The sequence below is a fragment of the Bombina bombina genome, chromosome 5, assembly GCF_027579735.1.
Source record: "Bombina bombina isolate aBomBom1 chromosome 5, aBomBom1.pri, whole genome shotgun sequence".
Classification (NCBI taxonomy): Eukaryota; Metazoa; Chordata; class Amphibia; order Anura; family Bombinatoridae; genus Bombina; species Bombina bombina.
Window position 1 is genome coordinate 560,838,521 of NC_069503.1, and position 25,067 is coordinate 560,863,587.

General features: G+C 40.8%; 1 protein-coding gene across 1 annotated transcript in view; it reads right to left on the reverse strand.

The window, feature by feature from the left end:
* The window catches only part of LOC128661553 (CLIP-associating protein 2-like), an 898,219-nt gene that overhangs the window by 266,558 nt on the left and 606,594 nt on the right, over nucleotides 1-25,067 (reverse strand). The window contains exon 19 of the mRNA XM_053715796.1: nucleotides 10,396-10,459. Coding sequence (XP_053571771.1) covers nucleotides 10,396-10,459 — 64 coding nt within the window. The remainder of the gene's footprint in view (nucleotides 1-10,395; nucleotides 10,460-25,067) is intronic.

The following is a 25,067-nucleotide window of genomic DNA, read 5'->3' on the forward strand; positions in this document are numbered from 1 at the left end:
AATGTAAGGCTGATAATTCAGAGACTCTTCGAGCCGAGGAAATAGCCATTAAAAATAGAACTTTCCAAGATAACAACTTTATATCAATGGAATGAAGGGGTTCAAACGGAACGCCCTGTAAAACATTAAGAACAAGGTTTAAACTCCATGGTGGAGCAACAGTTTTAAACACAGGCTTAATTCTGGCCAAAGCCTGACAAAAAGCCTGGACGTCAGGAACTTCTGACAGACGTTTGTGTAACAGAATGGACAGAGCTGAGATCTGTCCCTTTAATGAACTAGCAGATAAACCCTTTTCTAAACCTTCTTGTAGAAAAGACAATATCCTAGGAATCCTAACCTTACTCCAAGAGTAACCTTTGGATTCACACCAATATAGGTATTTACGCCATATCTTATGGTAAATCTTTCTGGTAACAGGTTTCCTAGCCTGTATTAAGGTATCAATAACTGACTCAGAAAATCCACGTCTTGATAAAATCAAGCGTTCAATTTCCAAGCAGTCAGCTTCAGAGAAGTTAGATTTTGATGTTTGAAGGGACCCTGTATCAGAAGGTCCTGTTTCAGAGGTAGAGACCAAGGTGGACAGGATGACATGTCCACCAGGTCTGCATACCAAGTCCTGCGTGGCCACGCAGGTGCTATTAGAATCACTGATGCTCTCTCTTGTTTGATTCTGGCAATCAATCGAGGAAGCAACGGGAAGGGTGGAAACACGTAAACCATCCTGAAGTCCCAAGGTGCTGTCAGAGCATCTATCAGGACTGCTCCTGGATCCCTGGATCTGGACCCATAACGAGGAAGCTTGGCGTTCTGTCGAGACGCCATGAGATCTATCTCTGGTTTGCCCCAACGTCGAAGTATTTGGGCAAAGACCTCCGGATGAAGTTCCCACTCCCCCGGATGAAAAGTCTGACGACTTAAGAAATCCGCCTCCCAGTTCTCCACTCCCGGGATGTGGATTGCTGACAGGTGGCAAGAGTGAGACTCTGCCCAGCAAATTATCTTTGATACTTCCATCATAGCTAGGGAGCTTCTTGTCCCTCCCTGATGGTTGATGTAAGCTACAGTCGTGATGTTGTCCGACTGAAACCTGATGAACCCCCGAGTTGTCAACTGGGGCCAAGCCAGGAGGGCATTGAGAACTGCTCTCAATTCCAGAATGTTTATTGGCAGGAGACTCTTCACCTGACTCCATTGTCCCTGAGCCTTCAGAGAATTCCAGACGGCACCCCAACCTAGAAGGCTGGCGTCTGTTGTTACAATTGTCCAGTCTGGTCTGCTGAATGGCATCCCCCTGGACAGATGTGGCCGAGAAAGCCACCATAGAAGAGAATTTCTGGTCTCTTGATCCAGATTCAGAGAAGGGAATAAGTCTGAGTAATCCCCATTCCACTGACTTAGCATGCACAGTTGCAGTGCTCTGAGGTGTAAGCGTGCAAAGGGTACTATGTCCATTGCCGCTACCATTAAGCCGATTACCTCCATGCATTGAGCCACTGACGGGTGTTGAATGGAATGAAGGGTGCGGCAAGCACTTTGAAGTCTTGTTAGCCTGTCCTCTGTCAGGTAAATCTTCATTTCTACAGAATCTATAAGAGTCCCCAGGAAGGGAACTCTTGTAAGTGGAACGAGTGAACTTTTCTTTTCGTTCACCTTCCATCCATGTGACCTTAGAAATGCCAGCACTAACTCTGTATGAGACTTGGCAGTTTGAAAGCTTGAAGCTTGTATCAGAATGTCGTCTAGGTATGGAGCTACCGAGATTCCCCGCGGTCTTAGTACCGCCAGAAGAGCACCCAGAACCTTTGTGAAGATTCTTGGAGCTGTAGCCAATCCGAATGGAAGAGCCACAAACTGGTAATGCCTGTCTAGGAAGGCAAACCTTAGGTACCGATAATGATCTTTGTGAATCGGTATGTGAAGGTAAGCATCTTTTAAATCTACAGTGGTCATGTATTGACCCTCTTGGATCATCGGTAAAATTGTCCGAATAGTCTCCATCTTGAACGATGGAACTCTTAGGAATTTGTTTAGGATCTTTAAGTCCAGGATTGGTCTGAAAGTTCCCTCTTTTTTGGGAACCACAAACAGATTTGAGTAAAACCCCTGTCCCTGTTCCGATCGTGGAACTGGATGGATTACTCCCATTAACAAGAGCTCTTGTACGCAGCGTAGAAACGCCTCCTTCTTTGTCTGGATTGTTGACAATCTTGACAGATGAAATCTCTCTCTTGGAGGAGAGTATTTGAAGTCCAGAAGGTATCCCTGAGATATTATCTCTAGCGCCCAGGGATCCTGAACATCTCTTGCCCAAGCCTGGGCGAAGAGAGAAAGTCTGCCCCCCACTAGATCCGATCCCGGATCGGGGGCCCTCAATTCATGCTGTTTTAGGGGCAGCAGCAGGTTTCCTAGTCTGCTTGCCCTTGTTCCAGGACTGGTTAGGTTTCCAGCCTTGTCTGTAGCGAGCAACAGCTCCTTCCTGTTTTGGTGCAGAGGAAGTTGATGCTGCTCCTGCTTTGAAATTACGAAAGGAACGAAAATTAGACTGTCTAGTCTTGGCTTTGTCTTTGTCCTGAGGCAGGGCATGGCCTTTACCTCCTGTAATGTCAGCGATAATCTCTTTCAACCCGGGCCCGAATAAGGTCTGCCCTTTGAAAGGTATATTAAGCAATTTAGACTTAGAAGTAACATCAGCTGACCAGGATTTTAGCCACAGCGCCCTGCGTGCCTGAATGGCGAATCCTGAATTCTTCGCCGTAAGTTTAGTAAGATGTACTACGGCCTCCGAAATGAATGAATTAGCTAGTTTAAGGACTCTAAGCCTGTCCGTAATGTCGTCCAGAGTAGCTGAACCAATGTTCTCTTCCAGAGACTCAATCCAGAATGCCGCTGCAGCCGTGATCGGCGCAATGCATGCAAGGGGTTGCAATATAAAACCTTGTTGAACAAACATTTTCTTAAGGTAACCCTCTAACTTTTTATCCATTGGATCTGAAAAAGCACAGCTATCCTCCACCGGGATAGTGGTACGCTTAGCTAAGGTAGAAACTGCTCCCTCCACCTTAGGGACCGTTTGCCATAAGTCCCTTGTGGTGGCGTCTATTGGAAACATTTTTCTAAATATCGGAGGGGGTGAGAACGGCACACCGGGTCTATCCCACTCCTTAGTAACAATTTCAGTAAGTCTCTTAGGTATAGGAAAAACCTCAGTACTCGTCGGTACCGCAAAATATTTATCCAACCTACACATTTTCTCTGGTATTGCAACTGTGTTACAATCATTCAGAGCCGCTAACACCTCCCCTAGTAATACACGGAGGTTTTCCAGTTTAAATTTAAAATTTGAAATATCTGAATCCAGTCTGTTTGGATCAGAACAGCCACCCACAGAATGAAGTTCTCCGTCCTCATGTTCTGCCACCTGTGACGCAGTGTCTGACATGGCCCTAATATTATCAGCGCACTCTGTTCTCACCCCAGAGTGATCACGCTTACCTCTTAGTTCTGGTAATTTAGCCAAAACCTCAGTCATAACAGTAGCCATATCCTGTAATGTGATTTGTAATGGCCGCCCAGATGTACTCGGCGCTACAATATCACGCACCTCCCTCTGAGCGGGAGATGTAGGTACTGACACGTGAGGCGAGTTAGTCGGCATAACTCTCCCCTCGTTGTTTGGTGAAATTTGTTCAATTTGTACAGATTGACTTTTATTTAAAGTAGCATCAATACAGTTAGTACATAAATTTCTATTGGGCTCCACTTTGGCATTGCAACAAATGACACAGGTATCATCCTCTGAATCAGACATGTTTAACACACTAGCAAATAAACTTGCAACTTGGAAATACAATTCAATTAGAATAATATTAAAATGTACTGTGCCTTTAAGAAGCACAGAAGATCTATGACAGTTGAAAATTAATAAATTGAAACAGTTATAGCCTCAATCCTTGTAAACAACACAACTTTAGCAAAGGTTTAATCCCATTAGCAAAGATAACAAATTCTGAAAGCAGGAAACAAATTACAGAATAAACGTTTTTTATCTCAGTCAAACTATAATTCTCACAGCTCTGCTGAGAGAAATTACCTCCCTCAAAATAAGTTTTGAAGACCCCTGAGCTCTGTAGAGATGAACCGGATCATGCAGGGAATACAATGAGTTGCTGACTGAAATATTTGATGCATAGAAAAAGCGCCAAAAAACGGCCCCTCCCCCTCACACACAGCAGTGAGGGAGAACAGAAACTGTCAGAAAAACAGATTAAGCAACTGCCAAGTGGAAAAAAAAATGCCCAAACATTTATTCACACAGTACCTCAGCAAATGAAAACGATTTTACATTCCAGCAAAAACATTAAACATAATCTCTAGTTATTAAACAGCTTTATGTATTTCTTACAGTGTAATTCTAGTGAAGTACCATTCCCCAGAATACTGAAGTGTAAAGTATACATACATGACATTATATCGGTATGGCAGGATTTTCTCATCAATTTCATTGTCAGAAAATAAAAACTGCTACATACCTCTATGCAGATTCATCTGCCCGCTGTCCCCTGATCTGAAGTTTACCTCACTCCTCAGATGGCCGAGAACAGCAATATGATCTTAGCTACTCCGGCTAAAATCATAGCAAAACTCTGGTAGATTCTTCTTCAAACTCTGCCAGAGAGGTAATAACACACTCCGGTGCTATTTTAAAATAACAAACTTTTGATTGAAGATATAAAACTAAGTATAATCACCATAGTCCTCTCACACATCCTATCTAGTCGTTGGGTGCAAGAGAATGACTGGGAGTGACGTAGAGGGGAGGAGCTATATGCAGCTCTGCTGGGTGAATCCTCTTGCACTTCCTGTTGGGGAGGAGTAATATCCCAGAAGTAATGATGACCCGTGGACTGATCACACTTAACAGAAGAAAACTCCTTTTATTTAGTACTGGCAGACTTTCTGCCAGTACTTAAGATGGCGGGGACATTTGTGGGGTGGGGGAGGGAAGAGAGCTGTTTGGGAGGGATCAGGGGGTGGGATGTGTCAGGTGGGAGGCTGATCTCTACCCTAAAGCTAAAATTAACCCTGCAAGCTCCCTACAACCTACCTAATTAACCCCTTCACTGCTGGGCATAATTTACGTGTGGTGCGCAGCAGCATTTAGCGGCCTTCTAATTACCGAAAATCAATGCCAAAGCCATATAAGTCTGCTATTTCTGAACAAAGGGGATCCCAAAGAAGCTTTTACAACAATTTGTGCCATAATAGCACAAGCTGTTTGTAAATAATTTCAGTGAGAAACCTAAAATTGTGAAAAATGTAAAGTTTTTTTTTTATTTGCTCGCATTTGGCGGTGAAATGGTGGCATAAAATATACCAGGTATTCAAATCAACAAAATGACAAAGGTGCCCAAATTTATACACCTGTCTAATTTCTTTTTGATGCATATTGCACATTTTCTGTTAATCCAATAAACCTCATTTCACTACTGAAATATTACTGTGTCCTTCGGTTATTTGATAGGTCAAAATGAAATTGCTGATCCAAACACAAAATTATTTATAAATGAAAATCATGGAAATTGTCAGGGGTGCCTAAACATTTGCATACAACTGTGTGTGTGTGAATGAATATATATATATATATATATATATATATATATATATATATATATATATATATATATATATATACAGGGAGTGCAGAATTATTAGGCAAATTGTATTTTTGAGGATTAATTTTATTATTGAACAACAACCATGTTCTCAATGAACCCAAAAAACTCATTAATATCAAAGCTGAATATTTTTGGAAGTAGTTTTTAGTTTGTTTTTAGTTATAGCTATTTTAGGGGGATATCTGTGTGTGCAGGTGACTATTACTGTGCATAATTATTAGGCAACTTAACAAAAAACAAATAAATACCCATTTCAATTATTTATTTTTACCAGTGGAACCAATATAACATCTCAACATTCGCAAATATACATTTCTGACATTCAAAAACAAAACAAAAACAAATCAGTGACCAATATAGGCACCTTTCTTTGCAAGGACACTCAAAAGCCTGCCATCCATGGATTCTGCCAGTGTTTTGATCTGTTCACCATCAACATTGCGTGCAGCAGCAACCACAGCCTCCCAGACACTGTTCAGAGAGGTGTACTGTTTTCCCTCCTTGTAAATCTCACATTTGATGATGGACCACAGGTTCTCAATGGGGTTCAGATCAGGTGAACAAGGAGGCCATGTCATTAGATTTTCTTCTTTTATACCCTTTCTTGCCAGCCAAGCTGTGGAGTACTTGGACGCGTGTGATGGAGCATTGTCCTGCATGAAAATCATGTTTTTCTTGAAGGATGCAGACTTCTTCCTGTACCACTGCTTGAAGAAGGTGTCTTCCAGAAACTGGCAGTAGGACTGGGAGTTGAGCTTGACTCCATCCTCAACCCGAAAAGGCCCCACAAGCTCATCTTTGATGATACCAGCCCAAACCAGTACTCCACCTCCACCTTGCTGGCGTCTGAGTCGGACTGGAGCTCTCTGCCCTTTACCAATCCAGCCACGGGCCCATCCATCTGGCCCATCAAGACTCACTCTCATTTCATCAGTCCATAAAACCTTAGAAAAATCAGTCTTGAGATATTTCTTGGCCCAGTCTTGACGTTTCAGCTTGTGTGTCTTGTTCAGTGGTGGTCGTCTTTCAGCCTTTCTTACCTTGGCCATGTCTCTGAGTATTGCACACCTTGTGCTTTTGGGCACTCCAGTGATGTTGCAGCTCTGAAATATGGCCAAACTGGTGGCAAGTGGCATCTTGGCAGCTGCACGCTTGACTTTTCTCAGTTCATGGGCAGTTATTTTGCGCCTTGGTTTTTCCACACGCTTCTTGCGACCCTGTTGACTATTTTGAATGAAACACTTGATTGTTCGATGATCACGCTTCAGAAGCTTTGCAATTTTAAGAGTGCTGCATCCCTCTGCAAGATATCTCACTATTTTTTACTTTTCTGAGCCTGTCAAGTCCTTCTTTTGACCCATTTTGCCAAAGGAAAGGAAGTTGCCTAATAATTATGCACACCTGATATAGGGTGTTGATGTCATTAGACCACACCCCTTCTCATTACAGAGATGCACATCACCTAATATGCTTAATTGGTAGTAGGCTTTCGAGCCTATACAGCTTGGAGTAAGACAACATGCATAAAGAGGATGATGTGGTCAAAATACTCATTTGCCTAATAATTCTGCACACAGTGTATATATATATATATATATATATATATGGAATAGAACAAGTTCATGAAAATTATGGGTAGTAATCTTGATGCATCGCAGAATCAAATCGTTGACAGGATTATCGTAATCAAATCGTGAGACCAGTGAAGATGCACACCTCTACTGCATAGAAGTATGTGATCAGATCATTAAATGATTACTAGTGGTTTATTAGCAGAGGGTTTAATAAGAGTATAAAACTCAATAATAATAGCCACAAATTATGTTGCCATAGTCTTTCTAGCTATTCTTAAGGCTGTGATACACTGCAAGCGGAGCTGTGCACAGCGTGTAGATGCGGCTGTGCACACTCAGTGTGTCCTGTATTTTCATCTCTGAGCATTCTGCTGCGTCAGGTCGCATAGCTGAGCACTCAGAGATGAAATATTTGAACTTCAGAAGCGATGCAAAGCAACTGCTTCGCCTCGCGCCGCATCGCTTGCAGTGTGTCACAGCCTTTATACTCAGTAGGTTCTGAGCAACATAGCCATTACATAATTCCTTAAAATAAGTTAAAAGGGTGTGGTTAAAGGGACAGTCAAGTCCAAAAAAAATTACATGATTTAAATAGGAAATGTAATTTAAACAACTTTCCATTTTACTTTTATCACCAATTTTGCTTTGTTCTCTTGGTATTCTTAGTTGAAAGCTTAATGTAGGAGGTTCATATGCTAATTTCTTAGACTTGAAGACTGCCTCTAATCTCAATTCATTTTGACCACTAGAGGGCATTCATTCATGTGTTTCATATAGATAACATTGAGCTCATGCACGTGAAGTTACCCTGGAGTGAGCACTGATTGGCTAAAATGCAAGTCTGTCAAAAGAACTGAAATAAAGGGCAATTTGCAGATGCTTAGATACAAGGTAATTACAGAGGTAAATAGTGTATTTCTATAACAGCGTTGGTTATGCAAAGCTGGAGAATGGTTAATTAAGGGATTATCTTTATTTTTAAACAACAAAAATTCTGGTGTTGACTGTCCCTTTAAATCACATGCACAATCCGAGGTAAATATTTCTCAGAGTGTATTGACCTTACATAATGGAACAAGCTTGTAAAACAAATGTAATGTATGTAAAGGGGGGTTATTTTATTGGGGACATAATCATTTTGTCACATAGTGTGTAATGGCAGAGTATGTAAAGATACCAGACATGCACAAAGAATAAAATTGGTAGACAATTCTACACTAAGCTTAAGAAAACTCCTCTGACACATTTATTAAAATTGCATTGTATGCTCCCAGGTTTCATAGTATAGCCCAAGTAACTACCTGGCAGCTCCTCTGTAAGGGGAAATGCTTAGGAAAATAAATTATTTTTTAAGTAGATTTTACAAAATACAACCCTATAATTTCCTGAGCCGATTTCTGTCTAATAAGTGTCCCTGAGTGGATAGTAAGGCCCGGGAAGCTGAGGGGACGGGGCTACCACGGTAGAGAAGCCAGTTTACCTCAGAGAAAGTTTGAAAGACATTTTGAGTGTAATACAATTATATAATGTGCATCAAGCATAATAAATACTCTTCCCTCATAACAACATACTCCCCTGCACAACCAGAGTTTCCTCTATTGCACTTACGGTTGTCGTAAAGAGCCAGGCACCTATTTTCTAAAAAGTGCCATAAATATTTCCCCAAAGCTGCCAGAAGGCTGTGAAGCGCAACAGTGTTACTTGGCTATGTCCATGATAAAAATAGGTTGGTAGGAAATTGAAAAAAAAAAGAAAAAAGTGTGTCATGAGGAGAACAAGCTAAGTCCCCTGGCTATGATGTACTTGTTGTCAGAGTACTTACAAATAGCCTCAGGGGTGTGTGTGTGCTGTGTAAAGTCACTCGCCTTATGCAACACCCCTCTACTAGCTTACCAGGCATGTCAAATCCTTTGCAATGCAGCTGCAGCTGTATCCAGTAGAAAACTCATCCAGTGCAGGTATCGAGTACTGCAGATGATTGCAGTAGGAAACACCTATGTCCCTCAGGGGGACACTATGCACATGGCAGGGTATTCCTATTTCTTTGCATCATTCAGCTGCTGGGAAGTTTCTCTGATATCTTCTCTGTAAATTATACTCCCTAAGCACTCTGGGTCTCATATCGGACTAAGCTACCAAATTTAAATCCATAAGCAAGTAGCTGGAACAACCTCTATTCTCAACCTTCTCCTATGAGGCCAAGAACAAATCTAAGAGACAGAAGGGAAGTGGGAGGGATTTTAAGCTCTCCTAGTTGTGGCAAATATATCTCATATGTTATGGAGGTCAGTGAATTATCATCATTTCACAAAATAAATTAGATTTTTTTTAGTGAATAAAAACATACAGAAAAAAAGCTCTAAGCAAATCGGTCATGGCGTCCACGTCTAGGTTCCACCAGGTCTCCACCAAAAACTTCCCCAGTGTCATAATACAAAAACATACAGAAAGAAAAGCACTCTACCAGACAAAACCAATAGCTCAGTAGAATGTTCTATGGCATGTTACCACCCAGGAGCAGCCTAATTTAGCTCAACTGTGCTTTCAACAGAGAATAACGTTCCTGAAGTATATCAGTCTGATCCCACCTAACAAGGTCAGTCCAGTCCCAAAATGCCAGGCAATCCTCCTCTGAATAAGGAACTTGGCAACCCCAGACAATCGTTTTGGCCTTCTGTGGGCCTTGTCAGTGAGGTACAGCCATAACCCTCTAAGCATGTTAGGCAGGGAGCTCATGTCTGGTTTCCCCCATCACCCTTAGGGAGACATCCCCAGGGTTATAATAAAAAAAACTGACCAAAGGCTGAAGCAATTGACTGGAGATGCCATGTTACTTGTTTAGAGTATTGCCTGGTATTTTGGAGCTGGATTGACCTTGTTAGGCGTGATATACTTCAGGAAAGTTCTCTTCTGTGAAAAGCACAATTGGGCTAAAAGAGCTGCTCCTAGATGATAACTTGCTTTAGGACAAGCTACTGAGCTGTTGTTCGTTACTGGTTGAGCACTTATCTTTCTGCATGTAGTTGTTGAGCGAATAGTTTTAAATCTGACAATAGATTTTAATGACCATTAAAGCATAGCCACAATGAACAGCATTCTTAACATTCACCATGATATAAATACTGTAAACTAAAACATACCTTACTATGGGGGTCTGCAAACATTCTTGTAAATATCTCACATAGTCTTTTCAATTCAACACGACTGCAAAAAAAAAATGAGGGGAAAGAATTAAAAAACAAAAGAATATATATATATATATATATATATATATATATATATATATATATATATATTTGCATTAAAACAGTCACCCACTACAGCTACTTGTTTCTCTACTTGCACTGACATAAAACTGGTTTAATCATTAACTTTTATGCATATCCTTACTTTATTTCAATTGACTGCATTACGTTTTCATCTAAATTTTAAATCTCTTCTGCTTCCCTGACATTTGCTCACCACCACATATCAAGGATATCTGTTTAACTACTATATTTAAACTTATTTTTTTTATTTACCATTTGCTTTCACATTTCCTATGCTACCGTTGAGGTTTCCAATTGACATATTTAACCTTTGTTATTCTAAACACTTCAGACTTTTTTGTTGTCTTGTGATAATTTTGTAAAATGTTATTCATTGTGCTAGCATAAAAGTAGTTTTTACTAACACAGTTTCCTGTAAAGTTACCAAAAAATAAGAGAAAAAACATTCCTGATCTACTGCCCTTTAAATTATTAACCCTTTAAAAATCACTATACCAACACAAAACCCCATAACTGATATTAACCCTAAAACCACCACAAGCCCCATCACACTCGCTCACAGCTAAAACTCCTAATCAATATTAACTCCTAAACCACCACAATCCGCCATCACAAAAAATCTGAACCATGGGCAGTCAAAAGTTATTTTGGGCCTCACCCTTCTTCTGTACATGTCATTCTCTTTTCATTAGTTTAAATTTTATGTATAATTAAAATATCAGGAAATGTAGTCCTTACAAGGACTGTCACATGCAGTATATCAAGAAAATGAAGCAAATTAGATAATAGAAGTAAATTAGAAAGTTGTTTAAAATTGCATTCGCTATCTGAATCATGAAAGAAAAAAAAAATGGATTTAATGTCCCGTTAAGTAAAAACTAGTTCATACTATATATATATATATATATATATATATATATATATATATATATATATATATATATATATATATATATATATATATATATATATATATACAGTGGGGCAAAAAAGTATTTAGTCAGCCACCAATTGTGCAAGTTCTCCCACTTAAGAAGATGAGAGAGGCCTGTAATTTTCATCATAGGTATACCTCAACTATGAGAGACAAAATGTGGAGACAAATCCAGACAATCACATTGTCTGATTTGGAAAGAATTTATTTGCAAATTATGGTGGAAAATAAGTATTTGGTCAATATCAAAATTTCATCTCAATATATCCTTTGTTGGCAATGACAGAGGTCAAACATTTTCTGTAAGTCTTCACAAGGTTGTCACACACTGTTGCTGGTATGTTGGGCCATTCCTGCATGCAGATCTCTTCTAGAGCAGTGATGTTTTGGGGCTGTCGCTGGGCAACACAGACTTTCAACTCCCTCCAAAGGTTTTCTATGGGGTTGAGATCTGGAGACTGGCTAGGCCACTCCAGGACCTTGAAATGCTTCTTACGAAGCCACTCCTTCATTGCCTGGGCGGTGTGTTTGGGATCATTGTCATGCTGAAAGACCCAGTCACGTTTCATCTTCAATGCCCTTGCTGATGGAAGGAGGTTTGCACTCAAAATCTCACGATACATGGCCCCATTCATTCTTTCATGTACATGGATCAGTCGTCCTGTTCCCTTTGCAGAGAAACAGCCCCAAAGCATGATGTTCCCACCCCCATGCTTCACAGTAGGTATGGTGTTCTTTGGTTGTAACTCAGAATTCTCTCTCCTCCAAACACGACGAGTTGTGTTTCTACTAAACAGTTCTACTTTGGTTTCATCTGACCATATGACATTCTCCCAATCCGCTTCTGGATCATCCAAATGCTCTCTATCATACTTCAGACAGGCCCAGACATGTACTGGCTTAAGCAGGGGGACACGTCTGGCACTGCAGGATCTGGCGGCGTAGTGTGTTACTGATGGTAGCCTTTGTTACGTTGGTCCCAGCTCTCTGCAGGTCATTCACTAGGTCTCCCCGTGTGGTTCTGGGATTTTTGCTCACCGTTCTTGTGATAATTTTTTACCCCACGGGGTGAGATCTTGCGTGGAGCCCCAGATTGAGGGAGATTATCAGTGGTCTTGCTTGCTTGCTTCATAACTGCTGTTTCTGGCATCACGTGGCACGTGGCATCAAGCTGCGATCGGAGCTTGATAAATATACCTCTATGACTGTGTTGCAGCAGTGGTCATTTTATTTCTAATTACTGGGCAGCGGAGTCACTGTCTTAAAAAATGGACAATAATGCATGCTATCAGCACAAGTAAATCATGCTGCCCCCCAGTCGCACACTACTCACCCCTGACCACCAATAACGTGCAGCCTCCTCCCCACTAGCCTCCCTCTAATGGCGGCAGGCATGGAGAAGCAGGCTGCATCTTTGTAGAAAAAAATCAGGTAATCTTTTAGTGGTGCACTGCTGCCCTTTTTTTACAGGGGCTGACTGGGCTAAAGGCATGGGCATAGTGTTTACAACATGTCCAGTAGTAGTGGCCATTAAGAGCACTGCATATATAGTGCTGGGAGGCTAACAGTCCTGGAAATAATACAGAGAGATGTAATTCATCTGTGCTCAGTGGTCTCTCGGTTCACACAGGGAGCCTGACAGAGTTCCAGCACTGTGAGTGTAAGCTATTTGCAGGGGAGGAAGGGGGTGTTAGTGTAAGGGTCATGTTCTAACGGAGAGCTATATCATGTAGGGCTAAGCTGCTGCTACTGGACAATAATAATAACTGAACCCCTCTCTATGCTACAACTACACACACATTCCTGTGTGATCATGTGACAGATCTAGCTTTGCTGCCTGCGGAACGGTATATAGAGGTGAGAGAAGTATTATCCCTGACAAAGTGCTGTTGCAGCACGAAACATGTTGGAGCGTGTAATGTTGGACTATTAGGCTGACTCTATCTATGCTGTGATATAGGTTGATTCACTGTGAACACTCACAGGTTTCTTAATGCATACTTAATAAAGTTTATATTTTAACTTCTACTTTTCTCGGTCCATTCCATGCTGGATTTTCCACTGCTGTGGAAGCTCTCTATTTGTGAAACAGTTTGGCGGTCTGTCATGGCACTCTCCGCCTCCAGCAGCAGGCAAACATTCCCCCTATCTAACAGACATCAGGGATCTATACGTCTGGAGGGCTAATCTATATGTCTGGCGGGCACATCTCCTGTTTGTGATACACAAGCCTTCTCGAAGTCGACACTTACTGTGGTAAGAGTACTCAGCCCCTGCACCACAAGAAGAAGGGTGAGTGAATGTTTTGCCTTTAAGTATATTGGAATTTCAAACACCGTTATATTTTGTCTCAGCATATACATACCTTGTGGGACATTTCAATATTAATATAACAAGGTCAGGAGTGGTTTAAAAGGTGTACAGTTGCTACAAAAATATTTATTTATACACAAGTGAAAAATATCTGTGTCACCGCAAAAGATATCCACACCTGGATTACCAGTTTTTCCAATATCTTTTAACCCCTTGTGATTTGCAAGAAACTTTGATGCAAGCATAAGGGCACTGTTCAGTTTTTTCATATGAGAGAAGTATTAGCCTGCCTCTTGTTCTGTGTGGCTCTGATTGAGAGCACAGACAGGGTCAGGACAGGAGGTCAGACCTAGGGTCAGCATTACATTTGCAGGGTTACCCATTGCATTGTTCTAGAGAGGGACTATCTTACTTTTATCTGACATTTTAAATAGTTGGCTTAACCATTAATTATATGTATGTAACCTCAAACATGTAAATTATTAAGTTATTAACAAATATCTTAAAGTGCTTAATCTACTCTATTAAAATCTTACAATAAGTAAACACTTTTAAATGTGCCCAATTTTTCAGACCGCTTGTGAGAGTTTGTTTTTAACTGTGTGATCTCCTCTACGCTGCTTTATATTTTGATCAGTTGTTGCTTTGACTTATGTTTCAGGATTTAAGAAATTACCTCATTAATTTTGACTGATCTCCCTACTTATTGTTTTAAAACATGTTCTGCTTTTGGTCCAGGCAATACATCTTTTATTTTTGCCAGAATTAATAATATTGTTTGATTTCATTAAAAGGACATGCCAGTCTAATAGTAAAATGCTGTAATTGGTAAAACTTTAGATCCTGCAACTGTGGAAAAAAGAAACCTGTAGCGAATGTGATGCTGATATGGTTGTGATTATCAGCTATGGTCTCACTGGCCAAGTTCTGCTCAGGAGTTGCAATGCACTCTATAATTTTATATATGTATTCTCTATAATATACTGTATATAAGGTACTGGGAAAGGGGCTGTGTGTGTGAGGCAGAGGGGACCTCTGTTTACTTATACACTGTACATATTTATTTGTTTTGCATAACCATGTGGTTGTTTTTCCCACCTGGGCCAAAAGGTGCCAGTCCTCTCCTGCGTCTCTCCCACACCAGACACTGCATAAGAATTGGTTCAGGTTCAGGTTGCCTGCAGACACCAGGCAGGCTTTTTAAAGAGATATGAAACACAATTTTTCTTTCTTTCATGATTTAAATAGAAAATACTATTTTAAACAATTTTCAAATTTATTTCTTTTGTCTAATTTACTTAATTTTCTTGGTATCCTTTGTTGAAGAAGCAGCAATGCACTACTGGGAGCTAGCTGAACACCAGTTGAGCCAATAACATGAAATACATATGTGCAAGCACCAATAAGAAGCTCCTTGGCCTACTTGGGTATCCTTTTGAACAAAGGATGCCAAGAGAACAAAACAAATTAAATAATAGAAGTATAATGGAAAGTTGTTTAAAATCACACCTGAATCATGAAAGAAACACTTTGGGTTTCATATCCCTTTAAATGTAGGGGGGAGGGGTTTAATTTCATTATCAGACCCAGGCAGCACAATGTCTTGAGCAGGCCCTGGGTATGAGATTAGGCCACAAAAATACAGAGGCTGCAGAGGAGCTAAAATGGAGTGCGAGGGATATTGAAAAAGGGAACTATGAGGTGTTAGGAGCAAAGGTGTCCAATATTTTTTGGGAAAGCACTTGTGATTTGTTGCAAAGTTGGCTTATGCCAAGTCCATGCCCACAATTGTCCCCAGTTCTGCTGATTTAAAGTCTTGTGGCTTTCCCCTATGTGCCACTAAAGTGCTCTGGCTCAGTATTTTATCTGGAGACCTGCTGCCTCTGCTGGCTCAGCATCTGGCTCTATCTGCCTGCCAGCTGTAGGTAGTTTTGCAATCAGCACAGACTATTTAACCCCTTTAAAGACCAGCAAAGTTGTACTAGTACTGCATGCCTCACTTCCTGAGGTATGCAGATATAGGCCCTGATATTAAAAACCTCACCGCTCTGAAACCTAAAACATGTCATCAATATGGAAAAGTCCCTAAAAATGTTTTAGAAACATAAATTGTAATTTGATATTTATCTCACTGTGCATGGTTTTTTTTTTTTTTTTAAATAAATTTTTTATTGAGGTAATGTACAATAACATGTAAACAGAGCATATGTCCAGATACAAAACAGGTCTGTGATTGAAAATTTAAACTATATAGGTTAAACAAACCACAAATCTAACATGGCAGAAGTAAATTCTGGCTAAGGATTCAAGATTATGTCCAAGATGCATAGTATATAGGAATGAAGGTAGAAATGCAAGACTAACATGAAGCTAAAATGGTTAGCTGGAGCATATGAAGAAAAAAAAACAACCTCATTTTATGACCTTTAGCTTATTGAGGATAAGGATAATCCCCATCTTACTGTGGAGGCCTTAGAGTGGTGTATTTATTCATAATGACTTATGGCAAGATGGGGTTAGTGAGAAGGTTTTATTTTGGGGGGAGGGGATTCAGCGGACAAGAGCCGCTCTGGTTAAAAAAAAAGGGGAATAGGTGGAATAGGTGGGGGGGCGTGTCTAGATGTGTAAGAGGTATGGTATTGTTATTATAGTTTAATAGGAACTCTATTGATCTCTTAGACTCAACTTAATGGGGTGGGCAAAAAAGTGGTTGGAGTCTGATTTACTCTAAAAATATCCATAGCCACTCTGAGGCCCTACTATACTTAGAATCTGATTATATATATTGGCAGAGGTATATGGAGCTCTCAACTAGGCGGTAGTGACCCAGGATATGCTTGTATATATGGTAACTGGCTCCGTGATGTCATAAAAGCTGCGTGTGTGGGATGCTAACTGAGTACCAATCCAGTGAAGGAGTAGTGGGACCGTGAAGGGGGCCTAGGCTATATTGGTGAGTGACTGTCTCTTTGGCCCCTCGAGAGATCTGTTAGCTATAGAGGGTTACTGATGATCTGTTATGCATTGGACTTGTGGAGCCAAATATCTCTCCTTAGAGAGTCTATTATGAAGACCCAGGGGGTATGATTTTGTTTTTGAGGATTCTATAAGGTTATAAAAACGATAGACCCAAGAGATTTCTAATAAATCTAGAGTCATGGAAACCTGCGATGGGTGATACTGTATTATTGTGGCAGTAATTATCACCTACTATTTGTGATGCAGTTGAAGGAACAGAGTTGAGGACAACCACAACTGAGTTGAATGTGAATGCTCTACAACCGTCAAAGGGAAGTAATTGCCAAATATATCGGTGTGGATATGGACCCTACAGGTGATACTAGGTTATACTAAATTTGAGGGAATGGTTTTATTTGCTGTGATAGTAGTTGAGGCTTGTTAAGTATATGACACTATACAGTATTGTTGAAATATTATGATATACTATAATCTGAGGTAAACTCAATAAATTTTGTGCAGTGGCCCTCAAAATGTAATTACACCAAGTTAATAACTAGGGCGAGTTTCCTGTCCTGTCTACCTTAAGTTTGTGAGACTAGATATTCCTCCTCAGGAATCTTATCTAAAGAAAAAGAGTCAAGCGTAGGTAATAGTGAAGCAAAGGAGCTGCTAGTAAGCATGCTGTAAGTAGACAAACCTGTGAGGACTAAAGCAGCACAATTAACTAAAAATATGTATATACAATCATATATTAACACAGGGTAACGCTGAAAGTGTGTCTCAAATATTGGGTTAATATCTCAGAATAATACTATCCTATTAAACATGTCCTTACAATGGGATCCAGTTCTAGGGAGACAGGGAATGTAATAAGATAACCACTTTTATATTATTCTATAGCTCAACTCAGAGTGCAATATAAAAAGTAGGTGAAGTGACACAGTGTCAGTATAGCTGTGCTTGCAAAATCCCAATAACCTCTAGCTAGCTATGAGTAGTGTATGTATGAGATTTAGTTATCTAGAGTTAAATAAAGTGTACAACAGCAAAAGTAATCTCAGGGGTATATTAGTATGTCATGATATCAACAGCAGGGCACCAGAGGGTATTAAGAGCTAGCAAATGGTATAATAAGAATATTCCAAGTGGTTGAGTGTAAGTTAATGGGTAAGTGAAGCAATTAGACTAGACATTATGATGAATATGGTTACATACTATGGTCACTTAATAGATACAGGAAGGTCTAACAAGGAGCATAAAAATGGGATATAATGAGCAAGTGGGATAAAACAGCTATCAACTTTCATAACCCAAATCAACCTTCAATAAGCAATAAGCAGGATGTGCATGGGATCAGACATCTAGAGCCTAGTACAATTTATCGTCTCAGAAGGAGTCCCATAGTAAATCTTATCTCTAATAAAACTTAAGGGACATCGTATATAACCCCAAAGAAACTCAATGTCAGCATTGAAAATAGTGCAATTTTAAGTCTAATTGTAAATAAAGCAATGTTATCTGTATCACTCATTTTGAGTGAACGGTTACTTGAAGCAAAAGGGAACGTTGGAGAAGTTGTATGTGTAATCCCCAATGCTCCCAGCCGTAATCTAAAAGTTTAGCCTATGTCCATTCTCTTCAAGTGTTTGCTGTGACAAACAAAAGAATGTCCTCCTGGGAGCCTAGAAACCTCAGGGTGTGCTGACCTTAAGCCATTCGTTAAAGTAGAGAGAATGGTGTTCACGGCCCCAAAGTCCCCGCTCTTCATGAGGCCCTCCATCAGCCCAAGATTAGTGGGTGAGTTAGATTGTATCGGTGACCCGATACTTAGCTGAGTAGGCTGGTTGACCAGAGTGTCCGGTGCGGATCTGGGTTGAACTGGTAGTGTGGTTAATCCGGGTGAGAGAAGTGATGGGGAGAGGTCAAATTCACACTCGATCTGCACAAGAAAGGAACCTTCCCCTGTGGCCAACGAGCTGAACGTGTTATCGGGCACAAGTAGATGGGAGGTCTGGATATGCACTGAGGTACGTGTAGCAATGTATTCGCACATTTCTTTGTATGTGTTTGAGCAGCTGCACTTTGCTCCTCTCGGGACCGCTCCTCCAATGTCTCATCTAGTGTGGTGTGTATGTTAAGGCGGTCCTCCCCTGAATTCAACGAGCGGATGTCAAGAGTAAGCTGAGCATATTGTAGGTCCATCCGTTTTCGTAGGCCTTCAAGGAGGGTCATCACTGCATCCAAAGGTATCTCCATGATGCGCTGTGAGCAGTCAGCAATGTAGCGGCTTGAATCAAGGGGTACTATAGAGGTGTCCGACAATCTCTGCTATAAGGGTTCCAGTAGTGTGGCTATGTGTCTCCCTTGCTTTAGCTCCTTTGATTGGGTCTGCACATAAATAGTATAAGGTTCCGTGCGGTAGGCCACCGTCCCATACCAGTCTGCTAACTGTGGCAAATTTAAATTGTGAAGTGGCGATCAAAGTACATATTTCAGGTGTAGGGATTTTCGGCAAACCAAATATATGATTGATCCGTTTAGGCTACAGATGGCTCCATGTAAAATCATTAGCTTAGAATGTCAAGCTACGGAGCTGTGGGATTTTCCGTCCGCCATGATTGCCTCTTGGACACGCCCCCCCCCTTTGCAGGGTTCTTGATGTGAAGGAGATATACAATATAAGGTCTAAAAAAGAAAGATTTTGCTTGATTTCTCTCCATGCTGGCGAGCTTTTGAATATCAGGCCTATAGCACTGATATGCGCTATTTCCGGTTTATCTATGTGGGTATTTGAATGACAGCCAACGTACAGTGTACCTTGGAGCTCGTTAAGTGGTTAAAGCTGCTTCCCTAATCATTAACTGCATTGACATTGAGCCCTCATTGTTTGTGACTTTGTTTTATATACTCACACCAATCAAATGATATAAGGAACACCTTGCTCTTGTTTAAGTACCTCAAAAGGAATGAGGGCTGTCAAATCTGTACCCTATTCATGGGGTCCACTTATGTCTTGCTCAAGGGTGCTGCATGTTTCTATCCATAGGGTAACAGAATTAAGTATTGAAAAAAATGTTAGCACTTGCCTTCAGGTGTTCGCTGCTAGCCCTGGCTCTCCCCAGCCGCTTTATTATCGGTTATTTCTAGAGCGCAAACAGATTATGCAGCGCTAATAATGGATATGTGAGTAGCAGACTTTGGCGGCACTGTACCACTTTAAGGGATTTTAAGCTGTCCTTGTCCTCAGCAGATGAGAGTCTCCAAACTTTGATCACTTCAAAAATAAAATTTTAAAATAGTGCAGCACTTCCCATACAACTTGGCGGTGCAAATTCAAAGCATACTCACAAAATAGAGGTGAAAAATCTTCCTTTCTTTAAAATCAGCAGGTCGTTATCAGATGCAGCTTCAGGGATTTTATTAATACAAGCTCAATGCGTTTAGGCTATTACAATAGCCTTTTTCAAGAGCACAATAAAAGCATTGTGAAAAACAAGCTGTAATGGCCTTTCAGTATATATAGCATTTCACCCTGCCTACCTTCCTCATGACACACCCATCAACAGGTGTCATGAATCAGGTTTACATCAGGGCTGCTGGGTCCTTTTCTGTTGCTGTGAAACTCAATGTGTCATCAATGATTATATATGCCCTTAAGATACCTATCTTTGGCTATTTATTTAAATCAACAGAAAGATGCTTCCATTCTAAGCGTTAAAAAAATGAATTCTTCATATTTATGAAGAGATTCAGAAAAATATTTAGCATTCAAAAATGAATAAAACCAGTTTCACTATCGCAAAAATCTCTCTCGGTGAACACAAACATCTACAATCTAGCACAATGTAGATCAATAGCGCACATTAAAGAAAGGAAATGAAATCCCTTGAGGCTAATTTACCAAGCTCCGTATGGAGCTTCTGGGCCCGTGTTTCTGGCGAGTCTTCAGACACGACAGAAACAGCAGTTATGAAGCAGCCACAATTCAACCCGATCGAGTACGATCAGGTTGATTGACACCTCCCTGTTGGTGGCCCATTGGCCGCGAGTCTGCAGGGGGCGGCGTTGCACCAGCAGCTCTTGTGAGCTGCTGGTGCAATGCTGAATACGGAGAGCGTATTGCTCTCCGCATTCAACGAGGTCTTGCGTACCTGATCTGCACTGTCGGATCAGGTCCGCAAGACCTTTGATAAATAGGCCTTCTTATATTAAAGCGATTCCAACATAATCCTTAACATCAAGCATCTAATACAATAAAAACATATACATGATTTTGACCCATCAGATTTGTTTGTCTTCAAGTTCTCAAACGAGTAGTTTTCAATTATGTAGTTCTCAAACAGGTCCACTCTACTATCCATAGGTAACCGTCATGGTCTTTGTGTCCAATCGGAACAGCGGACACAATAGCCTTTAGTCACGTGCATATTATATTTTGGTAGTCTTTTCCACTTGAATAACATCATCTCATAGTCACTTACCGTTGCAAGAAAAAGTATGTGAACCCTTTGGAATGATATGGATTTCTGCACAAATTGGTCATAAAATGTGATCTGATCATCATCTAAGTCACAACAATAGACAATCCCAGTCTGCTTAAACTAATAACACACAAAGAATGAAATATTGCCATGTTTTTATTGAACACACCATGTAAACATTCGCAGTGCAGGTGGAAAAAGTATGTGAACCCTTGGATTTAATAACTGGTTGAACCTCCTTTGGCAGCAATAACTTCAACCAAACATTTCCTGTAGTTGCAGATCAGACGTGCACAACAGTCTGGAGTAATTCTTGCCCATTCCTCTTTACAGAACTGTTTCAGTTCAGCAATATTATTGGGATGTCTGGTGTGAATCGGTTTCTTGAGGTCATGCCACAGCATCTTAATCGGGTTGAGGTCAGGACTCTGACTGGGCCACTTCAGAAGGCGTATTTTCTTCTGTTTAAGCCATTCTGTTGTTGATTTACTTCAATGCTTTGGGTCATTGTCCTGTTGCAACACCCATCTTCTGTTGAGCTTCAGTTGGTAGACGGATGGCCTTAAGTTCTCCTGCAAAATGTCTTGATAAACTTGGGAATTTATTTTTCCTTCAATGATAGCAATCCGTTCAGGCCCTGATGCAGCAAAGCAGCCCCAAACCATGATGCCCCCACCACCATACTTCACAGTTGGGATGAGGTTTTGATGTTGGTGTGCTGTGCCTCTTTTTCGCCACACATAGTGTTGTGTGTTTCTTCCAAACAACTCAACTTTGGTTTCATCTGTCCACAGAATATTTTTCCAGTACTGCTGTGGAGCATCCAGGTGCTCTTGTGCAAACTGTAAACGTGCAGCAATGTTTTGTTTGGACAGCAGTGGCTTCCTCTGTGGTATCCTCCCATGAAATCCATTCTTGTTTAGTGTTTTACGTATTGTAGATTCGCTAACAGGGATGTTAGCATTTGCCAGTGACTTTTGTAAGTCTTTAGCTGACACTCTAGGATTCTTCTTCACCTCATTGAGCAGTCTGCGCTGTGCTCTTGCAATCATCTTTACAGGACGGCCACTTCTAGGGAGAGTAGCAGCAGTGCTGAACTTTCTCCATTTATAGACAATTTGTCTTACCATGAACTGATGAACAGCAAGGCTTTTGGAGATACTTGTATAACCCTTTCCAGCTTTATGCAAGTCAACAATTCTTAATCGTAGGTCTTCTGAGAGCTCTTTTGTGCGAGGCATCATTCACATCAGGCAATGCTTCTTGTGAGAAGCAAACCCAGAACTGGTGTGTGTTTTTTATAGGGCAGGGCAGCTGTAACCAACACCTCCAATCTTATCTCATTGATTGGACTCCAGTTGGCTGACATCTCACTCCAATTAGCTCTTGGAGATGTCATTAGTCTAGGGGTTCACATACTTTTTCCACCTGCACTGTGAATGTTTACATGGTGTGTTCAATAAAAAAATGGCAACATTTCATTCTTTGTGTGTTATTAGTTTAAGCAGACTGTGATGATCTATTGTTGTTACTTAGATGATGATCAGATCACATTTTATGACCAATTTGTGCAGAAATCCATATCATTCCAAAGGGTTCACATACTTTTTCTTGCAACTGTATATATGAAATGCACACAAAAAAGAGACAAAGGGGCCGATTTATCAAACTCCGCTGCTCCATAACTTGTCCACCTGCTCAGAGGCTGCGGACAGAAACCCACCCGATCTAATACGATCGGGTTGATTGACACCCCCTGCTAGCGGCTGATTGGCCGTGAATCTGCAGGGGCGGCATTGCACCAGCAGTTCACAAGAACGGCTGGTGCAGTGATAAATGGGGACATTGTATGCTGTCTGCATTTATCGATGTGCAGCAGACATGATACGCTACATCTTATTATGTCCGCTCGCTCTATGTTAAATATACCCCAAAGAAAAAAACATGTTGAAATATTAAAAACAATAACCCATGTTTTATATATCTTATTTTAACATGCAAGTATATATGTCCTATACATCTTATATTACGTTAATCTTTCCACTTGAAAAACTATGTCTCATAGTCACTTGTATATGGAATACACACAAAAAGGAGACAGTTAAAACAACATCCATTTTAGTATATATCCTATTCCAACAAACAGACATACATAAATCCTATAAAAACTAAAATACATATTATTTATATTAACAAAAACTATAAATATCTGAAAACAAACTTTAAAGTTTTGTTTTTTTTTTAATTAAATTTTTTTATTGAGATGTATACAAGAACATTATAATAATAAGACCACTGAACAAATGTGGCAAACATAAACAACACATATTTAAACATAGTATGAATTACAAATGGGGTATATTCAGGTCAGTTCAAGGTCCGGGTTCTGTGCCTATCTGTCACTATCAGGTAGATACAGTGATCTATATGATAAGTCAAGGATGTCTCATTATTTTCATAAAGGGTAATTGTATGATGTGCAGTCAAAATGAGTAGTTATATCAGTGGTTTGTATGGGTATGTTCAGATATTGGTGTTAGAATCGTATAATCAGCCGATAAGTATGGATGCTATGCTATGTGATCCGGGGAGGGGACGGGGAAAAAAAAAAGGGGAGGAAGGGAAAGGGCATGGGGGATCATACAGGCTAGGGGGGGAGGGGGGAGGGGGAATATGGGGAAGTAGTAGCAATGAGGGAGTCTAGGTGGATAAGTTAGCGATGCGGGTTGTTTCCCATTTTGGGAATTTCGAAAGCCAAGGGGACCAGATCTCGTAGAAAGAGTCCACTTTGTCTAGAACTTTGCATGAGTATTGTTCCATTTGCCCGATATATTGAACCATGGATAATACTTGAGATAGGGGTGGGGGCTTCTCTTTCTTCCAACATCTAGCTATGGCCAACTTTGTGGCCATGAGGATGTAGATCGTAAGAGCTTCATTTGGAGGGTTAAGGTTTGACATCTTCATATGGAGTAAGGATATCTCTGGGGTGAACTGTATGGTAATTCCAAGGGTGTGAAGGAGAGCATAGACTTTTTCCCAGAGCGGTTGAATTACTGGGCAGGACCACCAGATGTGTTGTGCTGTACCTGTGAGTCTGCAATTCCTCCAGCACTTAGAGGTGTGCGTATTGTAAAACGTGGCCGGAACCAGGTGCTAGCGGATTAGGATTTTATAGTGCAGCTCCCAAAGGGTGGCACAATGTAATAGTTTTTTAGTTACCATGATCCTAGAGTGCCAGATATTGATGTCAGCGGTGAAACCTAATTCTCTCTCCCAGGCTACATGTTGTGGGATTTTATGGGGAGTTTGTGAGTTAATAAGCAGATTGTAGTGTAGGGAGAGGGGATGTGAGATGGTAGAGGCTTGCTGCCATATAGATTCCCATGGTGATAATTGCCAAAGCGCTTTTTTTGGGTAGCCCCATGTGCGTAATTGTGTGCTCAAACGATGTCTTGAAACTAAGACTCGGCGGGATTTGAAATTTAGTACATAAATTAGGATGAGAGAGCCACGTATCATTATCATAGAAGTCTGTTACTAATAGAATCTGTCTGTTGCGCCATGCTTCAGGATGGGAGTCTGGTAAACAGAAGAGTGAACCTGGAACACTTTTCCCTGGGTGCCTGGGCATCTACTGGTGAACAGGGACCATTTTTCCTGGGGTGTCTGGGCATCTATTGGTGAGCAGGGACCACTTTCCAAGGGTACTTGGGCATCTTTTGGCAAGCAGGAGCCACTTTCCTGGGGTGCCTGGTAACCTTTTAGCAAGCAGGGGCCACTTTCTCAGGGTGCCTGGGAGCCTATTGCCAAGAAGGGACCACTTTCCCAGGGTGCCTTGGCTTTGAAAGCTT